Below are 16,947 nucleotides of genomic sequence, written 5' to 3'. Positions count from 1 at the left end.
CATGACTAACACCACAGGCTACATGACTAAGGGCAAAGAGTAGAAAATTAGCAAGACTCTATTAAGGCGTTATGGCAACCCACCTGACACACAGATGAAAAGGGCATAAAACAAAATGAAACGCAGCAGCTGCACTTGTCCTATTGAGAAGGGAAAAAGTCATCTCTAATGCTGTTCAGAAATCCTTTCAGTGCTAAAGAGAAATCCATTGATCATCTTCCTTTGAGATCCAAAAGATAAAAAGGAATAGAAGATAGGAAAAAGAAAAGGTGGCAGGGCAAAAACATTAAAAAAAAAAAAGAAAAAAGGAGATGCAGGTGGATGAACTGTACCCCAGGCTTGGACTCCCACTCCTGCAGGCTTCCCAGCATGGGGACAAACCGATGTCTGGGTTCCCTTTCCTATGGGTGTGTTCATTGGCTCAACACCTCTGAAGTGCTACTTTCATCTGAAAGGTTATAATTTCAAGTTCAGATTGACCTAGATAAATCCGATCCTGCTATTATGGAAACCTACAGAAACTGATGGAGTATCAGCTTAAATAATATAACTATTGGAGCTCAGGGAATGAAGGACTCAACTGGTCTCCGTTAAGAATGAAGGGCATGTGGTAGCAAAGTATAACTGAAAACAGTGTTTAGTATTAAATATTCCTAAATGTCTTTAGTTTAAAAATAAAGACACTTTAAAAGAGGCAAAGAGCCCTGAGCAATGTAGCTATAAGCACAAAACTGCTATAACAGGTTTTGCTACGTGTGTGAGGCTACAGTCTACACAGCAAGAGTGCTAAGTCTACAACGGGCACCATCTCAGGCCTCTCGGGTTCCCCACGTTTTGGTTTGGTCAGGGCTCTGCAGTGACACTGCAGCCACCACTACACCTGGCCTCTAGGGTGTCTTGAGCTCCCCCAGCCCATCTGATCAAGGTTTAGAAAAATCCTCCCAGCTTCTTAGTTCAGGAACAAAGTGGGAATTCTCTCAAAAAGCTCTTTATCTCAGACACTAGAGGAAAGCAAAAGCATATACAAACTCCCATTTAAGCTGTTGCTTCAAACTGAACTAAGAACTAATCTCAAAAGCCGCTAGAAAAACAACACAGTTTATGGAGTATCTGGGCCCCAAGTCCCTTGCTTCACCCTGTCTCGGAAAGGGAATGAGATTTCCACTGTTAAATCCTTGTTGTTTTCCTCTTCTCTTGTTCATCAGGCTCCTCTCCAGGGGAGAGAGGTGCAAATATTCAGGGCACGCTTTCTAGTTAGAACAATTAATTGGCTATTGTGTCCCTTTGGCTGGAATAAAGACCACTGTATGTGCCCAGCTACACATCACATCTGAGTCCTTTTCAGATAAATCAAAGTCTATAAGAACTTGGTCATTCCTGTCCCTTCTAAAGAGTACAAGAGGCATTTCCCCACAGTAACAGACGATGGAAAGAAAATCAGCATATAAACACTTTTTAATCTTTTTTCGTTTTGCTAACACGTCACAGACACTACTAATTTACTGCGTATTTCTGTGGAGTAGAAAAAAGAAAATATCTTGAGTTTAGCCGAACAACAACATATTCTGTGATACACTGGTTAAACAGAACATCTTTTGTCCAAGCTTTGGTTTTCCCATCCCTGAATATACCAGGGAAGATGAAGGCAGAGTAAAATGAAGCAGAACACGATAACTTTGTAGTAGGCATGAGGGGAATTAGAAAGAGGTATCTGTGCTAGCTGACACGGAGGGAGAAGAACAGATGCTCTGACATGTCCTTCCACAGATATTCTAGGCACTGAGATCAGCCCCAGGACCAGGGAGAACCCACACCCAACACAGTGCCTGACGTCCGAGTGCTCAAGAAGCAATTGATGAATGAGGCCCACAGTGACTGCCCCTGAGGTCCAGGACTACAGACCTCTCAACTGGAACTCCTCGTGCTGTTATTCTCTTTCCAGACTCGAGTTCTTTACCTGAGGTCAAAAGACTGCTGGTCGGACAGCAATATTTCCCACCGCGTGTGCAAACCAAGCCAGAGGACAGCAACAGCGGCAACACACTGGGCTGCAAAGAGCAATGACGAATGAGGAAAATGACAGAGAGGTCTAGTTACCTAGCCAAGGACGCCGCATCAGAATCGGGGAAAGCACCCTGACTTTACCCATTCCCGTTGTGCGTGGCCTGGACCAAAGTAGTCAGCACCTACCACCCACCTCTGTGAACTTAGCACAATCTCATATTGACTGAACACTCCCTGCAGGTGGTATTTGATTTGGCTGAACACTCTAGTATTGCTTTGTAGCAACAAAATGATTGCTAGTAACATGAGAAGAGCTCAGGGATGTAATCACCAATAGTGTAATCACCAATAGTGAGGAGAAAGGTCTTTAAAAAATAAATACATAAATAAAAAGGATCAAGTGCCACCTTTTTGGATCATGCACTTAGTGGATTATTGGTAGCGAAGGTTAAAGCTCAGGCTGGTTCCTTTGTCCACCTAGTAACAGTTGATTTGCCTCCCCTTATTTCTTGAAGTATCAGTAAGGAACATGAGTGAATCATTACATTAGCCTATGCTACCTATGTAAAATGTAATTAGAAAATTTAGATCTGTCACTCAAAAATCCATAATATACTCCAAAACCATATAGTCACTCGGTTAGCCTGGAATCCCCCAGGAAAAAAGAGTCTCTGACACAAGCTTATCTATTAGGGTGTGCAATTCTAGGGGGGCAAAAGTAAGGGATGGGGGGAGCAAGGCAGTAAGGAAAGGAGAACCAAGAGTAAAAGGAGTCATCCACCCTCATCTGCAACTGACTGTTTGATCTCCGGGGACTGTTTTCCAAGAAGCCACGTGAGCTGGCCTCAGGAGAGTCAGCCTCGGAGGGAGAAGAGGTGAAAGAATCTGTCCATCAGCACCCTTCTCCAGATGGTCAGTACTTCAGCCTGTGCGGCTTTAACTCCCCTGCATCACCAGGCTGCACACGCTGGGGCCCCCTAGAGGTCACGCGGCATCCCAGGCCTCAGCATCAACCCGGGAACGCCAAGCTAAGAGGCGAGAGGCACACAGTGCAGATCTGAGCCCAGGCCATTCAAGGCTGCACCTGGACAAGGCCAGCGGAAGTCCATGCAGAGCTGATCACCAGGGTGCTGGGGACGGACGTGGGTGAGGCTGGTGGGGACTAAGGTGGTGCACAAAGAGGTGGCTAACACAGTCGCTCATGTTCAAACTCTCCATGTTCTAACTGCACTGACAAGTGAGCATTTCTCTTGAAGGCTGTACTGCTGTTGAGCCTGCAGGTAAGGGGGAAGGTGCCTTCCATTCACTGTGTTCCTATGCTGCTCTAGAGACAGAAATAGGCCCAAGGGCAGAGCCTGTTTCTCTTAACTCAGCAGGTCTCAGCCAGCAAGTCCTAAACCTGCTACTTCCTGTTATTGAGATCGCATCAGAGAAACAAAGGGAAAGCACGCAAATTAGAAAATGGAAAATAAGATGGCAGGAACAAGCCAAATATATCAGGAATCACAGTTATAAAACTCTACCAGGAGGCTAAAATAAAAGGATGTGAAAACATTTGCCAGGTAAATGCTAACAAAAAGAAACTGGCAAAGCTATCTTAATATCAGATAAAACAGAATCCCGACAAAAGGCATTGTATGAGACAAAGAAAGATATTTTATATTAATAAGGGAGATTGTATAGGAGAGTAAAGAAAATATGAGCCAGTAGAATGCTTATCATTGTCAAAACATAGCGTTTCAGGCATTTAGCTCCCTTAAAGGACCCTATTTCATTCTCTTGTGTTGACACATACTCACGTCAGCCAGCTTCAAGTTTGCTTTGAAAAACTGGATTATATTAAAACCAGGCACTTCTATTCAGCAAAATATACTATTTAGGGTGAAAAGGTAAGTCAAGAGTGGGAGAAGATATCCGCAATACATATATCCAGTAACTGGAACTCTCATACGCTGATGGTGGGAATCCAAACCTGTACAATTATCTTAGAAGACTACTTGGCAGTATCTACTAAACCTGAACACATGGTCCAATCATTGCACTCATGAGTATATATCCAGTAAATATGCAAGCATATGTTACCAAAAGATATGTACAAGAATGTTCATTACAGCATTATACATAAGAGCCAAAAACTGGAAACTCAACTCAAATATTCACCCACAGTAAAATGGATGAATGAAGGTAGTAATATTCATACAATGGAATATACTACACAGCACGCAGATGAACTATAGCTATACAAAACAACATGGATGAAGCTCACAGACAAAATGTTAACTGAAAGACACAGAGGAGTACATATTGGGAGCTTCTCCTTATATAAACTTCATGAACAGGCAAAACTAATGCCCTGTTAGAAGTCAGGATAATGGTAACTTTGGGAAGGAGGAAATAGTGACCAGAAGGGGGAATCAGGAGAGCTTCTGGGGCGTTGATAACGTCCTATGTACTGATCTGTTTACTGTTTAAACAAGTGCAGTCACCTTGTGAAAACTTATTCCAAAATTCTGGGTACTTTTTGGAATATGTTATACTCTAATAAACAGCTTTTTTCATTGCACTCTATGACTCTGTGAAAGTAGTATATCTACAACTTCAGTTTTATGCCAAATCACATATATTGCTGCCACCATTTTTATGCCTTATTAAGAATTTTATCTTTTTTTTCCTACTCTTAGCTCAAGCTTAGCTTCACACACTTCTCTCCATGAATGCCCCCAGCTTATATCTGACCTGTACAGGAGTCAGTAGTTTCATGTACTTTTTAGAAATGCATGTTAAATGATGCTATTGCTGGGACTTCCCTGGCGGTCCAGTGGTTAAGACTTCCCCTTCCAATGCAGGGGGTGTGGGTTCGATCCCTGGTCAGGGAGCTAAGATGCCACATGTCTCGTGGCCAAAAAACCAAAACATAAAGCAGAAGCAATACTGTAACAAATTCAATAAAGACTTTAAAAATGGTCCACATCAAAGAAATCTTTAAAAAAAATACATGATGCTATTGCTGTTGGTTCTGCTTTCTTTCAGATGCGACATGCAGCATTAAGAATGGCAGATGCAAGCAGTTTTGTAAAAAGGGCGCTGATAACAAGGTGGTTTGTTCCTGTACTGCCGGATACCGACTTGCAGAAGACCAAAAGTCCTGCGAACCAGCAGGTCAAAATCTAAATAAGTTTTTTTTTTAAGCTCGGCAGATACATTCTCCAAATCCATATTTGAACTTTTTGCATTATAACTAACCTACATAATTTTATGCCCTACTTGTTTCTACTTCCTTTTGAAATCATAGAAAAGACTAGTAGCTTGGACAAATTAATTTTTCAAAATGCATCATCATTTTAAATAGAAATTCTGCAACTGTCTTCAGTTTGAATTCTTTTCTGTCTGATTTTTTTCTCTGACCTTTATATCATGAAGCAATCGATTTGTGTGATTTCTGTATGCCTATTTGTAATTCCCCAAGTCAAATTAATGTAGTAATCCCATAACATAAAAGATACGTACGTGACTGACTGATAGGCTTCTAGTACAAGGATAGTGAATTTTTTTTTTTTTTTGCGGTACGCGGGCCTCTCACTGCTGTGGCCTCTCCCGCTGCGGAGCACAGGCTCCAGACGCGCAGGCCCAGCGGCCATGGCTCACGGGCCCAGCCGCTCCGGGGCATGTGGGATCCTCCCGGACCGGGGCACGAACCCGCGTCCCCTGCATCGGCAGGCGGACTCCCAACCACTGCGCCACCAGGGAAGCCCAAGGATAGTGAATTTTAAGCATGATCTGTCCGGTTGTGTCTGGCTTACTCCAAGAAAGTTATTTCCTATCCTTGGGTCTCAGCTGAGTTTACACGCTTGGCATCACAACAGTTCCGACAACCATCTGTTTTAAGTTGTATCAGGCTGATCAGCACAGTCCGTCTATACAGCAGTGGACAAAGCAATGTTTCCCACTCATGCCAACCATGCCACCATGTTGACAGCTGACTGGTGTGTTCAGAGCATCTCCACTCCAAACTCATACTACTCTTCTCTGAAAAAGAAGGCAGTAGAAACTTGGATTTTGAAAAAAGCAGGTTCTGCGGGACCAATTACATTTGATAAATGAGGGGTCTTTTTGAAGCAAACTAGATATAATTTCTTTTGCATTTCTAAAGCCTGATATCTTATTAAATTGGTACATTAAATCACGCACCATTCCTCTGTAACTGGGTTCGATACCTATCTCAGCAATGCACCCGGCAGAGGAAATTAAAGGCAGCATCAGAAGCCAAGAGTATACATGCTGCACTAAAATGAAGAGTCTCTAATGCTTCAGGGGCCTGCCTGCCTCCTGTCCTTCTACCTGGTTCTTGACATACACTGCTTCAAATTAGCCTACCTAGGGAGGAGTGTGTGCGTATATCTGTTTTAACCTTCGAAACCTAACTTCCAGTGTAGACAGATAGCATACATAGTAGCTAAACCCTTATAAGCCCTTCTCTGTTATAAGCGAGGAAAAAAAATGGAGAACCACCTCCAACTATTAAGTGTTATATTTGAATATAGCCTTAGCTTTAGCAGAATAAATAGGCCAAACCTAAAATAAACTTTTCTGCCTTTCAATAGTAATGGTCCCTTTTCTCTAGCTATTGTTGATGATTTATATTTATACATAAGTATTTTGAACTAATTTCTTGTTTTCCCAACCACATGCTGTCTTCATGATACTCTGCCGCAGCTGGTTGCTATAGAAATGTCTGTTATAAGGAATGTGGATAGAAGGAAAGTGAGAAATGAAATGTGAGGTGACTTTGCTGGACTACAAATTTCCATTCTGGTTGTCCCCAGTGTTTCAGTAGATGATTTCTTTTCCTTAGGAAATAAACCAGCCCAAGGTAAAAGGTGGCCAGTGCCCAGGTAGATGTGGCTGTAATAATCATATCAATAACTTATTTGGTTAACACTCAACAGCCAGGTAATTAAATCACGATGATCTCTCTCCAATGGATACCTAAAGTCCACCTTGGAATCTAGAAGGCATTCTGGTCTACAAAAGAAACCCTGGGAATTCCCTGGTGGTCCAGTGGTTAGGACTCTGCACTCTTACTGCTGAGGGCCTGGGTTCGATCCCTAGTCAGGGAACTAAAATCCCATAAGCCACGTGGTGCGGCCAAAAAAAAAAAAAAAGAAAGAAAGAAAGAAAGAAGTCCTGTTAACAATAAGCAGCAGACATCCCATTTACCTAATTCTAAAATCAAAGTTACATGGCACCAGATTTCCCTTCAGGGACAGTACTTGAGAGTAAGGCTTTTTAGCAAAGAAACTAAACAGAACGTCATTAGACTTTATAAAAGTCTTACAAAATTCAATTCTGGAACACCTCTTTTATTTCCATAAAGATGATGGATTCCTGAGCCAAATGTCCTTTTCATGAAGGGTTTGAAAACTTTCCATGAAAATAATTCAATTAACCTTTTAGTTTTAGACTATATTCATTGATTTGATTTTTAAAAAAATATCGACGGGCCTACTTCTCAGAAGTGACAAGGATGGGCCTCATTTTCGATTTTTGTAATACAAGTTCTGCTTGCCAATGAGAAATACCAGAACACTCATTTTTTTTTTCCATTTGTCTAGTGCCATTTCCCTGTGGAAGAGTTTCTGTCTCAAACACTCGTATGAAGTTCACCCGTGCTGAGACTATTTTTTCCAATATGGACTATGAAAATTCTACTGAAGCTGAAATAATTTTCGATAACATCACTCAAAGCAACCAATCATCCAATGATGTCACTCGCATTGTTGGTGGAGAAGACGCCGTAAGAGGTCAATTCCCTTGGCAGGTACTCTATATTTATGGTGTGTCAAAACCGGAGCCCAGCGGGCAAGGGCCAGGCCAGGTGGGAGGCTGAGGCTAGGACATCAGACAGACTTATTGGGATGAGGGAAGTATTTAGGCAAGTTTCAACACTAAGCCGGATGAGGAAGCCCCGACAGGTGAGTAGCCGGTGAGAGAGAAGTCCAGGGACAGCTACCATACAAGGTCAAGAAGAGTTTGGCGTCAAGGAAATAGCACAGCAGGATTTCAGACAAGCAACAGGGAGGTCTGGAAGCGAGGTCACTGGTGCTGGGCTTCTGGGTATTACTTCAGCTTCAGCCCCTGGGAGAACTGATGAGAGTCAGAAAGTCTCTAGGTCCAGAGAAACTGAATTATTTCGAAGGCATTTTTAAAAGGACTCAGGAAGGATTAAGACAAGAACTGGGTTACTGGAACCAGGGCATATGAGACAGGGGCTTGGTCAAAGGCTGTAGTTCTCAAAGTGTGGTAGCATCAGATTCACCTGGGAACTTGTGAGGAATGTAAATTTTCATGCTACGCCTCAGACCTACTGAATCAGCATCTCTGAGGGTGAGGCCAGCAGTCTGTGCACTAACAAGCCCTTCAGGTGATTCTGACGCACTCTACGATTTGAAACGCACTGGTCCAAAGGAAACAAACTTGTTATAGAAGCTAGGCTCCAAAACACCAAACAGTAGACTCGTGGTACCTAGTCCCACATTTCTCCAGGTGTGATCTGCAGACAACCCACATGAAAATCACCTGTGCACATTTTTGAGGTAACAGCCAAGGGCTAGATTTGATACCCATCATTTCAAATCGTTTCACGTCCTCCGTGCTGCACACTTAGTGTACCTGTTGTCTCCTTCCTATGGAGCCCAGCTAAGATCATTAGGAATGTTCAAGATCACTCATCCACACCTGTGCACATACAGGTTCACTCGCTATTTCATCCATATGAAGTAAGATTACTGACTGAAGAGGTACCAAGCGCTACGTTTTAGTTTTTTCCAAAAGTGAAGAGCTGTGCTACTTGCTAGGATACTTGAGAAAGACCCTGCCATACTTTCACACTGATGCCTTCCTCACCAGAGAACCGTCTCTCCACACCCACCTCCACCCAGTTTCTCACAAAAGGTTACTGGGTTTCAAAAATAGGAGACAAACTGAGTGTGCAAAAGTCACTTTTAGACAAAATAAGAAAGAAAACCAACCAGAATCTCTCCCCGTTTGTGGATGAGTCAGCTCGACCATGTCACCATCAATCTGCAAGGTGGAAATGCTTGATCTGATTGCAGACAAGACTGCAACACACCTGCTGCAGCCCAGGCATCAAGAGAAAGCTAGCAACAGCTGGGGTTTCAATGGCCAAACTAGATCTGTGGCTCTGACATAGGAAATACTGTTTAGCAATATCACCTAGCAAAAAAGTGATTCAAAATGCTGATGCGTCAATAAAAGGGGATGGGAAATAACGCGACCACGTGGGTGAAGCAATTCCACAAAGCAGCACAGACAGAGTTCACTTTCCTCTGGGGTAACAAACAGTTTGAACGAACTGGAAATGTCTAGTCTGTTAAAGAAAAAGTTTAGGTGAGCTGTTTGCGAGACCTAGAGGGCCACAAGAGAAAGGGGACGACAACTTTTTCTTTGTAGACTTACGGGTGAAAGTTCCAGGCAGGCAGGTCGATACTGGCCCCAGTTAAGAAAGCCCTTTCCAACCACTTGGGTCGGCCGCGTGGGCTGGGCAGCTCGGGGAGGAGATTTGGTTCAACATATGTTCGTGGAATTGTTGACTCGAGCTGCTCTGTCACTGGGACGACAGCAGCGGGACAACCCCATCCCGGAGAGCATCGAGGGCTCGGGCTCCCCTGGTGGGAGATGAGACAAGACAGGCTAGGGACCGCAGCCACCCCGTGCAACTCTGAGACCCTAAGAAGCGAGCTTCACCTTCCGCGCAGCTTGTCCGCGGCCGCGTGCATTTCTTACCTTATTCTAGGGCTTTCGTCTCCGCTTCCCGGCTAGAGGAGAAGCCGCCGCCGCCGCCACAGCCACAGCCGCGCCGGGTCAGCCACAGACGCTTCCCAGAAGCCCCTGCGCTTCCGGCCGCCTTAACCCCCGACCCCCAAGGCCAAAGGTGAAGGCAGACTTGCCTGACCTCTGACCTCTGACCCCACATCACAGTGACAGAACACCCAAGAAAGGAGCGGAGGGAGGTGTGAGGCCAGTTTCCTTCATTTTCCCTCCAGATGCCCAGCGCTGGGCTCAGAGCCCCTGGAGAGCTCTGGGGACGGGAAGCAGGGACTCTGCAGGGCCACTTAGGAGCAGAGAGAGGAAGCTAGAGGGTTAACTCTTATATAGGAACAGAAAGGCTATTTCCTAGAGTCGGTATATCCTTAGCAGAGTGGGAAACTGAAACAGAACTCGGGGCTTCCCTAGTGGCGCAGTGGTTGAGAGTCTGCCTGCCGATGCAGGGGACGCAGGTTCGTGCCCCGGTCCGGGAAGATCCCACATGCCGCGGAGCGGCTGGGCTCGTGAGCCATGGCCGCTGAGCCTGCACGTCCGGAGCCTGTGCTCCGCATCGGGAGAGGCCACAACAGTGAGAGGCCCCGCGTACCACAAAAAAAACCCAAAAAAAACAGAACTCGAATTTCATACAGCTACAAAGGGAAACAATGAAAAATGTGAACATTAGAGTTGGGAAATCGCAACACCTGTACCATGAGACCACCTTCATCAACAGCTTAATAGTGAGAGATGTGAGGAAGTAGCACTGTGTTTCGGCTTTCTAAAGCTTTTATTGGGTTTTGGTCCCATGCACTTGACCCTGCCAGCCCACAATTCTGAGCATGCGCAAGCCTGCCCCCAAGAGCTCTGTCCTCCTCTTCTGCTTTGAGTTAGGATCCGACTGGCCCTGTGTGTGAAGTACCAGATCTTTCTCTTTTGTTTTATCATGGGCCTCAGACTCTGTATTAGCCATAATTATTGTACATTTAATAATTTGAAGATCATTCTATGAGACTGATAAAAACGGAATACAATGGAAACCAAGTAGTTAAGCTTTCCTTAATCCTTTATATTAGGCTGTATCTATGCAATTGCCTGTATTTAACCATTTTACCCAGCAAAATATGTCTTGAGAGGCAGTCTGTCTATTCCTTATTCTATTCTTGGCCTAAACAATCTTTAAAATGTCTTAGCATTTTCCCCAGTCTTGGCTTTCCTCAGCTTTGGGCTGAAGCTATCCTTAAAGGTACCCGAGCACTTGACCTATACAGCTACCTACACAGACCCAAACCTCTCATGTGATTAGGATACACCCCCATAGCAGACAACATGCAGTTACCATCTGTACGAACCAGAACTTCCTCTTTTTTTGCGGGGGGGTGGGGGGGGCGGGGGGGCTGGGAGGAAGATGCTACAGGAAGGTCCTAAGGCTATAGATATATCTTCACTTGGAAAGGTGATCCTCTATTTTTCCTAGCTCAGATGATACAGCTCCAATTAGCAGAAATGAAAACATAACATATGTAATCTCATCTGGCCTCACAAAACTATTTTGAACAGAACATTTAGACAATTATTCTCTAGGATGGTTTGATGAAGTCTCTTTCAATGACAAGTCTAGTTAACCATTAAAAGCCAAAAGTGAGCATCCCCTCTGTGCCCAGAAAAATGAAGTAGGGCCAAGGGCTGGGCGAATCACACCTGTGGGTATAATAAGCTGTGCATCATGTAGAAATGGTTTTGCTCTTCATATGAAAGAGAACAAGTGTGCAAAGAAAAAATGTTACTGTAAAGCTGGAGGTGGCTAGGTAGGGAGAGTGAGGGTTTACTGAAATCACAGGGAAAGGCCAAGTTTGAGTTAAAAGGTTAGGAAGGGAACAACAGGGCAGCAGCTATCACTCTAGGCTGGCATTGTCAGTGAAGAACGTCAGAACAGATATGTGAATGTGTGTTTTGCAGATGTGTGTGGGTGTGTGGGTGTCTGAAAGAGAAAACAGGCTCCTGTTAGGATGTGACAAACATGAAAATGTTTGACAGATCAGAACTCCGACATCCTTGCTCAGAACATATGCTTTCCCATTTTTCCCAACATTCTCCAAAGTGATGTCATACAAGAACTTGTCCTTCGCCAAGCAGACAGCTCATACCCAAACAGCTAATATTTAGATAGCTGTGATCCTGAGGTAGCCAAGCAAACATTCCAAAACCAAGTTGCTTGTAATATCTTTAAATGCAAATGTATTTTAGGGCTTTTTCTCGGCAAAGATGTTTGCTAAAATTTCTAATACCAATCAGGAATGGGCAAAAAAACGCACTTCGGGCTTAGAAGAATACAACTGTATTTCTCAGTCATGCACCAGAACATCGTGGATGCTCCGGGCAGCAAATCTTTGGCAGGAGTCAGACTAGCTACATCAGATTAGTCTCTGTGCCCAGGGGCTGTGGCTATCATTCACTCTGGCCTAACTAGCCCATTAAGCTGAGAGCTGTCCAATTCACCTCTCATATAGAGGAGAAGCACCATTATATCATTGCATGTGAATGCTTAACTCCAGTTACTTGAGTAAATGTATTCAGTTGTAATCATTAGGCCCAGTAAAGAACAGTGTTACACAAATTTGCTTGGTGACGAAACTCACCTGAGGTCTGGGCCAGCTCCATGAGCTGGCGACCAAGTGCACTTGCACAGGGCCCTGTCTTCAAAAGGTTCCCGCATTTGTAGTTCAATGCTTTGCATTTGTGTTTTGTAACTCAAGTTCAATGAGACAATGGAGCATGCGTGTGCTGGGGACCTGGAACCTCAAGTCACCACACTCTTACCTCTCAGCACCACCCAGGGATGGATTCTTGACCTCCCTCTCCCCTGTCCTGTGGTGCCTTGGCTAGCTCTGTCTCCCCTTTCCACAGCTGCCCAGTGACCACTACCACCCCCAACCCCTGGCTCACTGGCAGATGCCACCTCCTCACCCTCAACAGCTACCATTGTCATCCTCCTTCGGCACAGGCACAGGGAGGGTTGAGGCTGGGTGCACAGACTCTATGCCATTTGGGGACAGGGCGTGGCCACATGGCATCTCAGGACCAGAAATGCATCATAGCACATTTGGAGGGTGAATGGCAGGGGCAAACCTCTTGTCCACCTTCATTCCAGGACCTGAACATATCCTGGCAGGGAAGTTGAAATCCCTTGGGAGTCACTGCTTGCTGTTGATTGCTACAGTGGACCAGTGGGAAAGACTGACTTACCCTTCCCCCCCGCTGGGGCACAGGGCATCAGCACAGGGCTGGCGGAAGAGGGGACCTGGCAGCTGAGGGCTGCGTTTGTGCTTGCGTGCTCGATTTCAGGCTGTAGTCCCTGGGCACCTGTGAGGATCTGTGCTCGCCCAGCGAATATCCCCCATACCCGAGGAAGCACAACTTTGAATAGTAAATTCAGAACACCATGATAGGTTGTGAGAGACCACAGAAGAAAAGAAAAAGTTTTGCATTTTAGTATCTTCCGTGACACTTTTTCCTCGCTTTTGAACAAGGGACCCTGCATTTTCATTTTGCAACAAGCCCTACAAATTATGTAGCCAGCCCTGCCTGGAGTGAGCACTTTTAAAACAGAAAGGTCACCAAGCCTTGGGAATTCTGAAACCGAATTTCTCAAATTTAATTATGCATAAGGATATTCTGGAGATCTTCATTTTCTCCCATCCCAGCCACCAAATATTCTGATTAAGTCTGGGTGGGCTTCCAAAGCTGCATTTTACAAGCATCCCAGATGATTCTACAGCAGTCGGCCCACCAAGCACACTTGGAGAAATACTGGGTGCTTAGAAGCCTAGACTCTGAAGCCAGGCTGACTAGGGTTTGCATCACAGCCTCACCACGAACTAACCTTAACTAACTAACTGCATAGCTAAACTTCAGTTTGCTCATCTGTATATGGATATGTTACTGTCACTCCACAGAGTACATAAAACACTTAGCACAGTGATTATCCATAGTAAGCAATCAATACAGGTTCAAAAAAAAATTAAGATTGTTAAATCTGGGCAATGGGTACACTGGTGTTTATTATATTGTGTGAGTTTTCCTATATTTTTACTTTTCAACATAAGAAGCAACAGCTAGAATGAGAGGGAAACCTGAGTATGGAAAAGAGGGTCAGAGCCTTGCAGTGAGTCAGGCCCATAGGTCTCCAGGTAGGAGGCTAGTGCTTTGGTGTCTAGGATTTAGCAAGTGTTCCATAAACTGAATTCAGGACAAAAAGAATCTTCACTAGAATATGCCCCCAAGGACCTTCTCAGACTCACACTTGAAAGGAGTGACCACACCCCTTCCCTAGTTTATTATGAATGGGTTTATGCCTGGGGCTATGTGTGCTTTAGTAAAAGGTCAGCAGTTCACAAGGGCTAGTCAGGGCCCACAAAGGGTTTACCAAATGTTAGTGTGCCCTCTAGTGTTCACACTTCTCAGATGGATCAAGGCCCTTGCATACACAAGAAGTGAAATTCTCCAACTTGATCTAGACATTGAGGTGGTAAAAATATTCATGAACCACTCTGGCTATACAATGAATGTACAGATGAAAGAATGGATTGGCCTCTTATCTAATAATGTCCAGGGTCAAAGCAGCACCCAAACACTTTTGTCTGCTTTGTCCCCAAATCAAACATAGCTTAATAGACCTTTTAGGACAGAGGCAGCTTACGGATCCAGTTGGGGGAGGAGAATAGAGTTGGGGGAGACCGGAAGGAGTAGGCGAGTTCTTCTGTTGCTCACTGCCTGGATGGCCATAGCACAGCCCTTAGGGATGCCATAGGTCTCATTTCATGTCATTCTGGTTTAGAAAGGGCTTGAAAAGACGTCCTGGAAAAATCAATAGTTTTTCTCTTTCAAATGATCTGTAGCAAGGAGATTTCCTCGTGCAGGGACAGAAGACTCGGTAATAACTATTGATCCCCAGGAGTCAAATAAGTGCGTTTCTGAATGTACCTGCCATATCCCCGTGAAGCAATTCGTGCTATCAGAGAACCTGACTCACCTGGAAAAGGAATCCAAGGGCCCTGAATCATCAAAAGAAGCCATTTCCTCACAGTTGCCTCATCTAGTGCTCCCCCTGGCTATCACTGTTCATTCTGTTCAAGAGTTTCAGAAATGGCTTTTTTGATTGTGCTCCAGAAACACTAATTCATCTTCAAAGCTGACACTTTCCAGAAACACTCCACTTCTGCCAGCACCTAGAAGCCAATATTTTGCCCACTCCTCTAAACAGCACACATGGGTTTTTTTGTTCTGCATCAAATATATTATGTAGTAAGATTCATAATTTTGTTTCCACAGGTCCTTTTGAGTGATGAAATTGATGGGTTCTGTGGAGGTTCCATCATTAATGAAAAATGGGTTGTAACTGCAGCCCACTGTCTCAAACCTGGTGTTAAAATTACTGTTGTCGCAGGTAAATAAAGAATGATAGACGTCTGCAACATCCCTAGATCTTCTGCATGACTGCTAGATCATACTTTACTAAGGTTTAATAAGCTCATTGCTAAATAAGTTGAACTAGTGGTAGGGGGGCCATCTTTTCAAAATCCAATGTGTTCCATCCTCCAAGCCCCCCATCGTTCTTTTGGCGGACCTTTCATGTCAGTGCAGTACAATTAATCTATTGATGTGTCCGTTTCCCCACCAGACTGCGCCTTCCCAAAAGCCGTGTCATATCACTGATTCTTGTATCCTTGCACCTGGCACAAGCTGCAACCTGCCCTCAGTTAACATTGAATGAATGACCAAATGAATGTATTATCTGTGCTCAAAAAAGCGGCCAAAATCTTTGAAGTTGGGAACGTCTAGGATAATTCATAACAAGTCGATTCATTATCGCCTGTGAACCATGTAAGACTTGTAACAGCATGGGTGAACAGCTCCATCTATCCGATGGTCCTGAATGGCTTTTTGGTCTGAAAAGTATGCATCGGCCCTCATTACATTTTACCAAAATCGTAACAATATAAGATCTTTGACACTTGACTGCCAGGTACTTCAATGATGCTAGGTGGACACTTGGAAAACGTGTTTCTTTGTGGGAAAGACTGTGATTGAAAAAGAAATTTCTTTTCAATAGGTGAGCATAACACCGAGGAGACAGAACCTACAGAGCAAAAGCGAAACGTGATCCGTGCTATTCCTCACCACAGCTACAACGCATCTGTTAATAAGTACAGCCATGACATTGCCCTTCTGGAACTGGATGAACCCTTAATGCTAAATAGCTACGTAACCCCTATTTGCATTGCTGACAGGGAATACACGAACATCTTCCTCAAATTTGGATATGGTTATGTGAGTGGCTGGGGGAGAGTCTTCAACAGAGGGAGATCGGCTTCAATTCTTCAGTACCTGAAAGTTCCACTTGTTGACCGAGCTACATGCCTCCGATCCACAAAGTTCACCATCTATAATCACATGTTCTGTGCCGGCTTCCATGAGGGAGGTAAAGATTCATGCCAAGGAGACAGTGGGGGACCCCATGTTACCGAAGTGGAAGGTACCAGTTTCTTAACTGGAATTATTAGCTGGGGCGAAGAGTGTGCAGTGAAAGGGAAATATGGAATATATACCAAGGTATCCCGGTATGTCAACTGGATTAAGGAAAAAACAAAGCTCACTTAAAGAAAAATGTATTTCCAAGGCTGGTATATTTGGGATTGAACATGGACAAGGTCCTTTACTCACTAATCACTTTCCCATCTCTTTAGATTTGAATATATACATTCTATGAATACTGCTTTTTCTCTTTACCGGAAGAAGTCTAACTAGAATTCATATTTTACTAGAATAAGTAGATTAGAAAATGTGATCACTAGAGAAATATACTGTGGTGGGAAATTGTGCCCATTCCTCCAGGTCCAGCCCTTGACAGAACTGTGAAGTTAAGTTCTTCATCCTGTGCATCAGGCATTATGTTTCTCCACTGAGGCGACTCCCTGCTTCCCCGTCCTTAGCAGCATTCCATGTGCCAGATCTTTCTCACCTCTCCCATCAAAACGTTAAAATGTATTAGATCCGTATCCAGGATATTTGGTCTAGTCCATCACAAGGCCAGCACCACACTCAAACAGGAAGAACACAGGA

The 16,947-nt window shown here is 44.3% G+C and overlaps 1 protein-coding gene and 1 non-coding gene across 3 annotated transcripts in view; both read left to right on the top strand.

The window, feature by feature from the left end:
* The window catches only part of F9 (coagulation factor IX), a 28,170-nt gene extending 11,379 nt beyond the window's left edge, over positions 1-16,791 (top strand). For both annotated transcript variants that reach the window (XM_089904050.1, XM_022554284.3), the window contains 4 exons: positions 5,035-5,163; positions 7,617-7,822; positions 15,157-15,271; positions 15,938-16,791. In XM_089904050.1, the coding sequence (XP_089760176.1) occupies positions 5,035-5,163; positions 7,617-7,822; positions 15,157-15,271; positions 15,938-16,485 (998 nt within the window). In that variant the 3' untranslated portion in view covers positions 16,486-16,791. The remainder of the gene's footprint in view (positions 1-5,034; positions 5,164-7,616; positions 7,823-15,156; positions 15,272-15,937) is intronic.
* On the top strand, positions 7,049-7,121 carry TRNAK-CUU (transfer RNA lysine (anticodon CUU)). Its single transcript has one exon. It is a non-coding gene; the product is annotated as a tRNA-Lys (tRNA).
* Positions 16,792-16,947: the final 156 nt, after the last annotated feature.

Source organism: Delphinapterus leucas, chromosome X (genome assembly GCF_059928025.1).
Source record: "Delphinapterus leucas isolate spDelLeu-1000000601 "Yukka" chromosome X, BTC_Dleu_Yukka2, whole genome shotgun sequence".
Lineage (NCBI taxonomy): Eukaryota > Metazoa > Chordata > Mammalia > Artiodactyla > Monodontidae > Delphinapterus > Delphinapterus leucas.
This window is presented reverse-complemented; position numbering and strand designations above follow the sequence as displayed.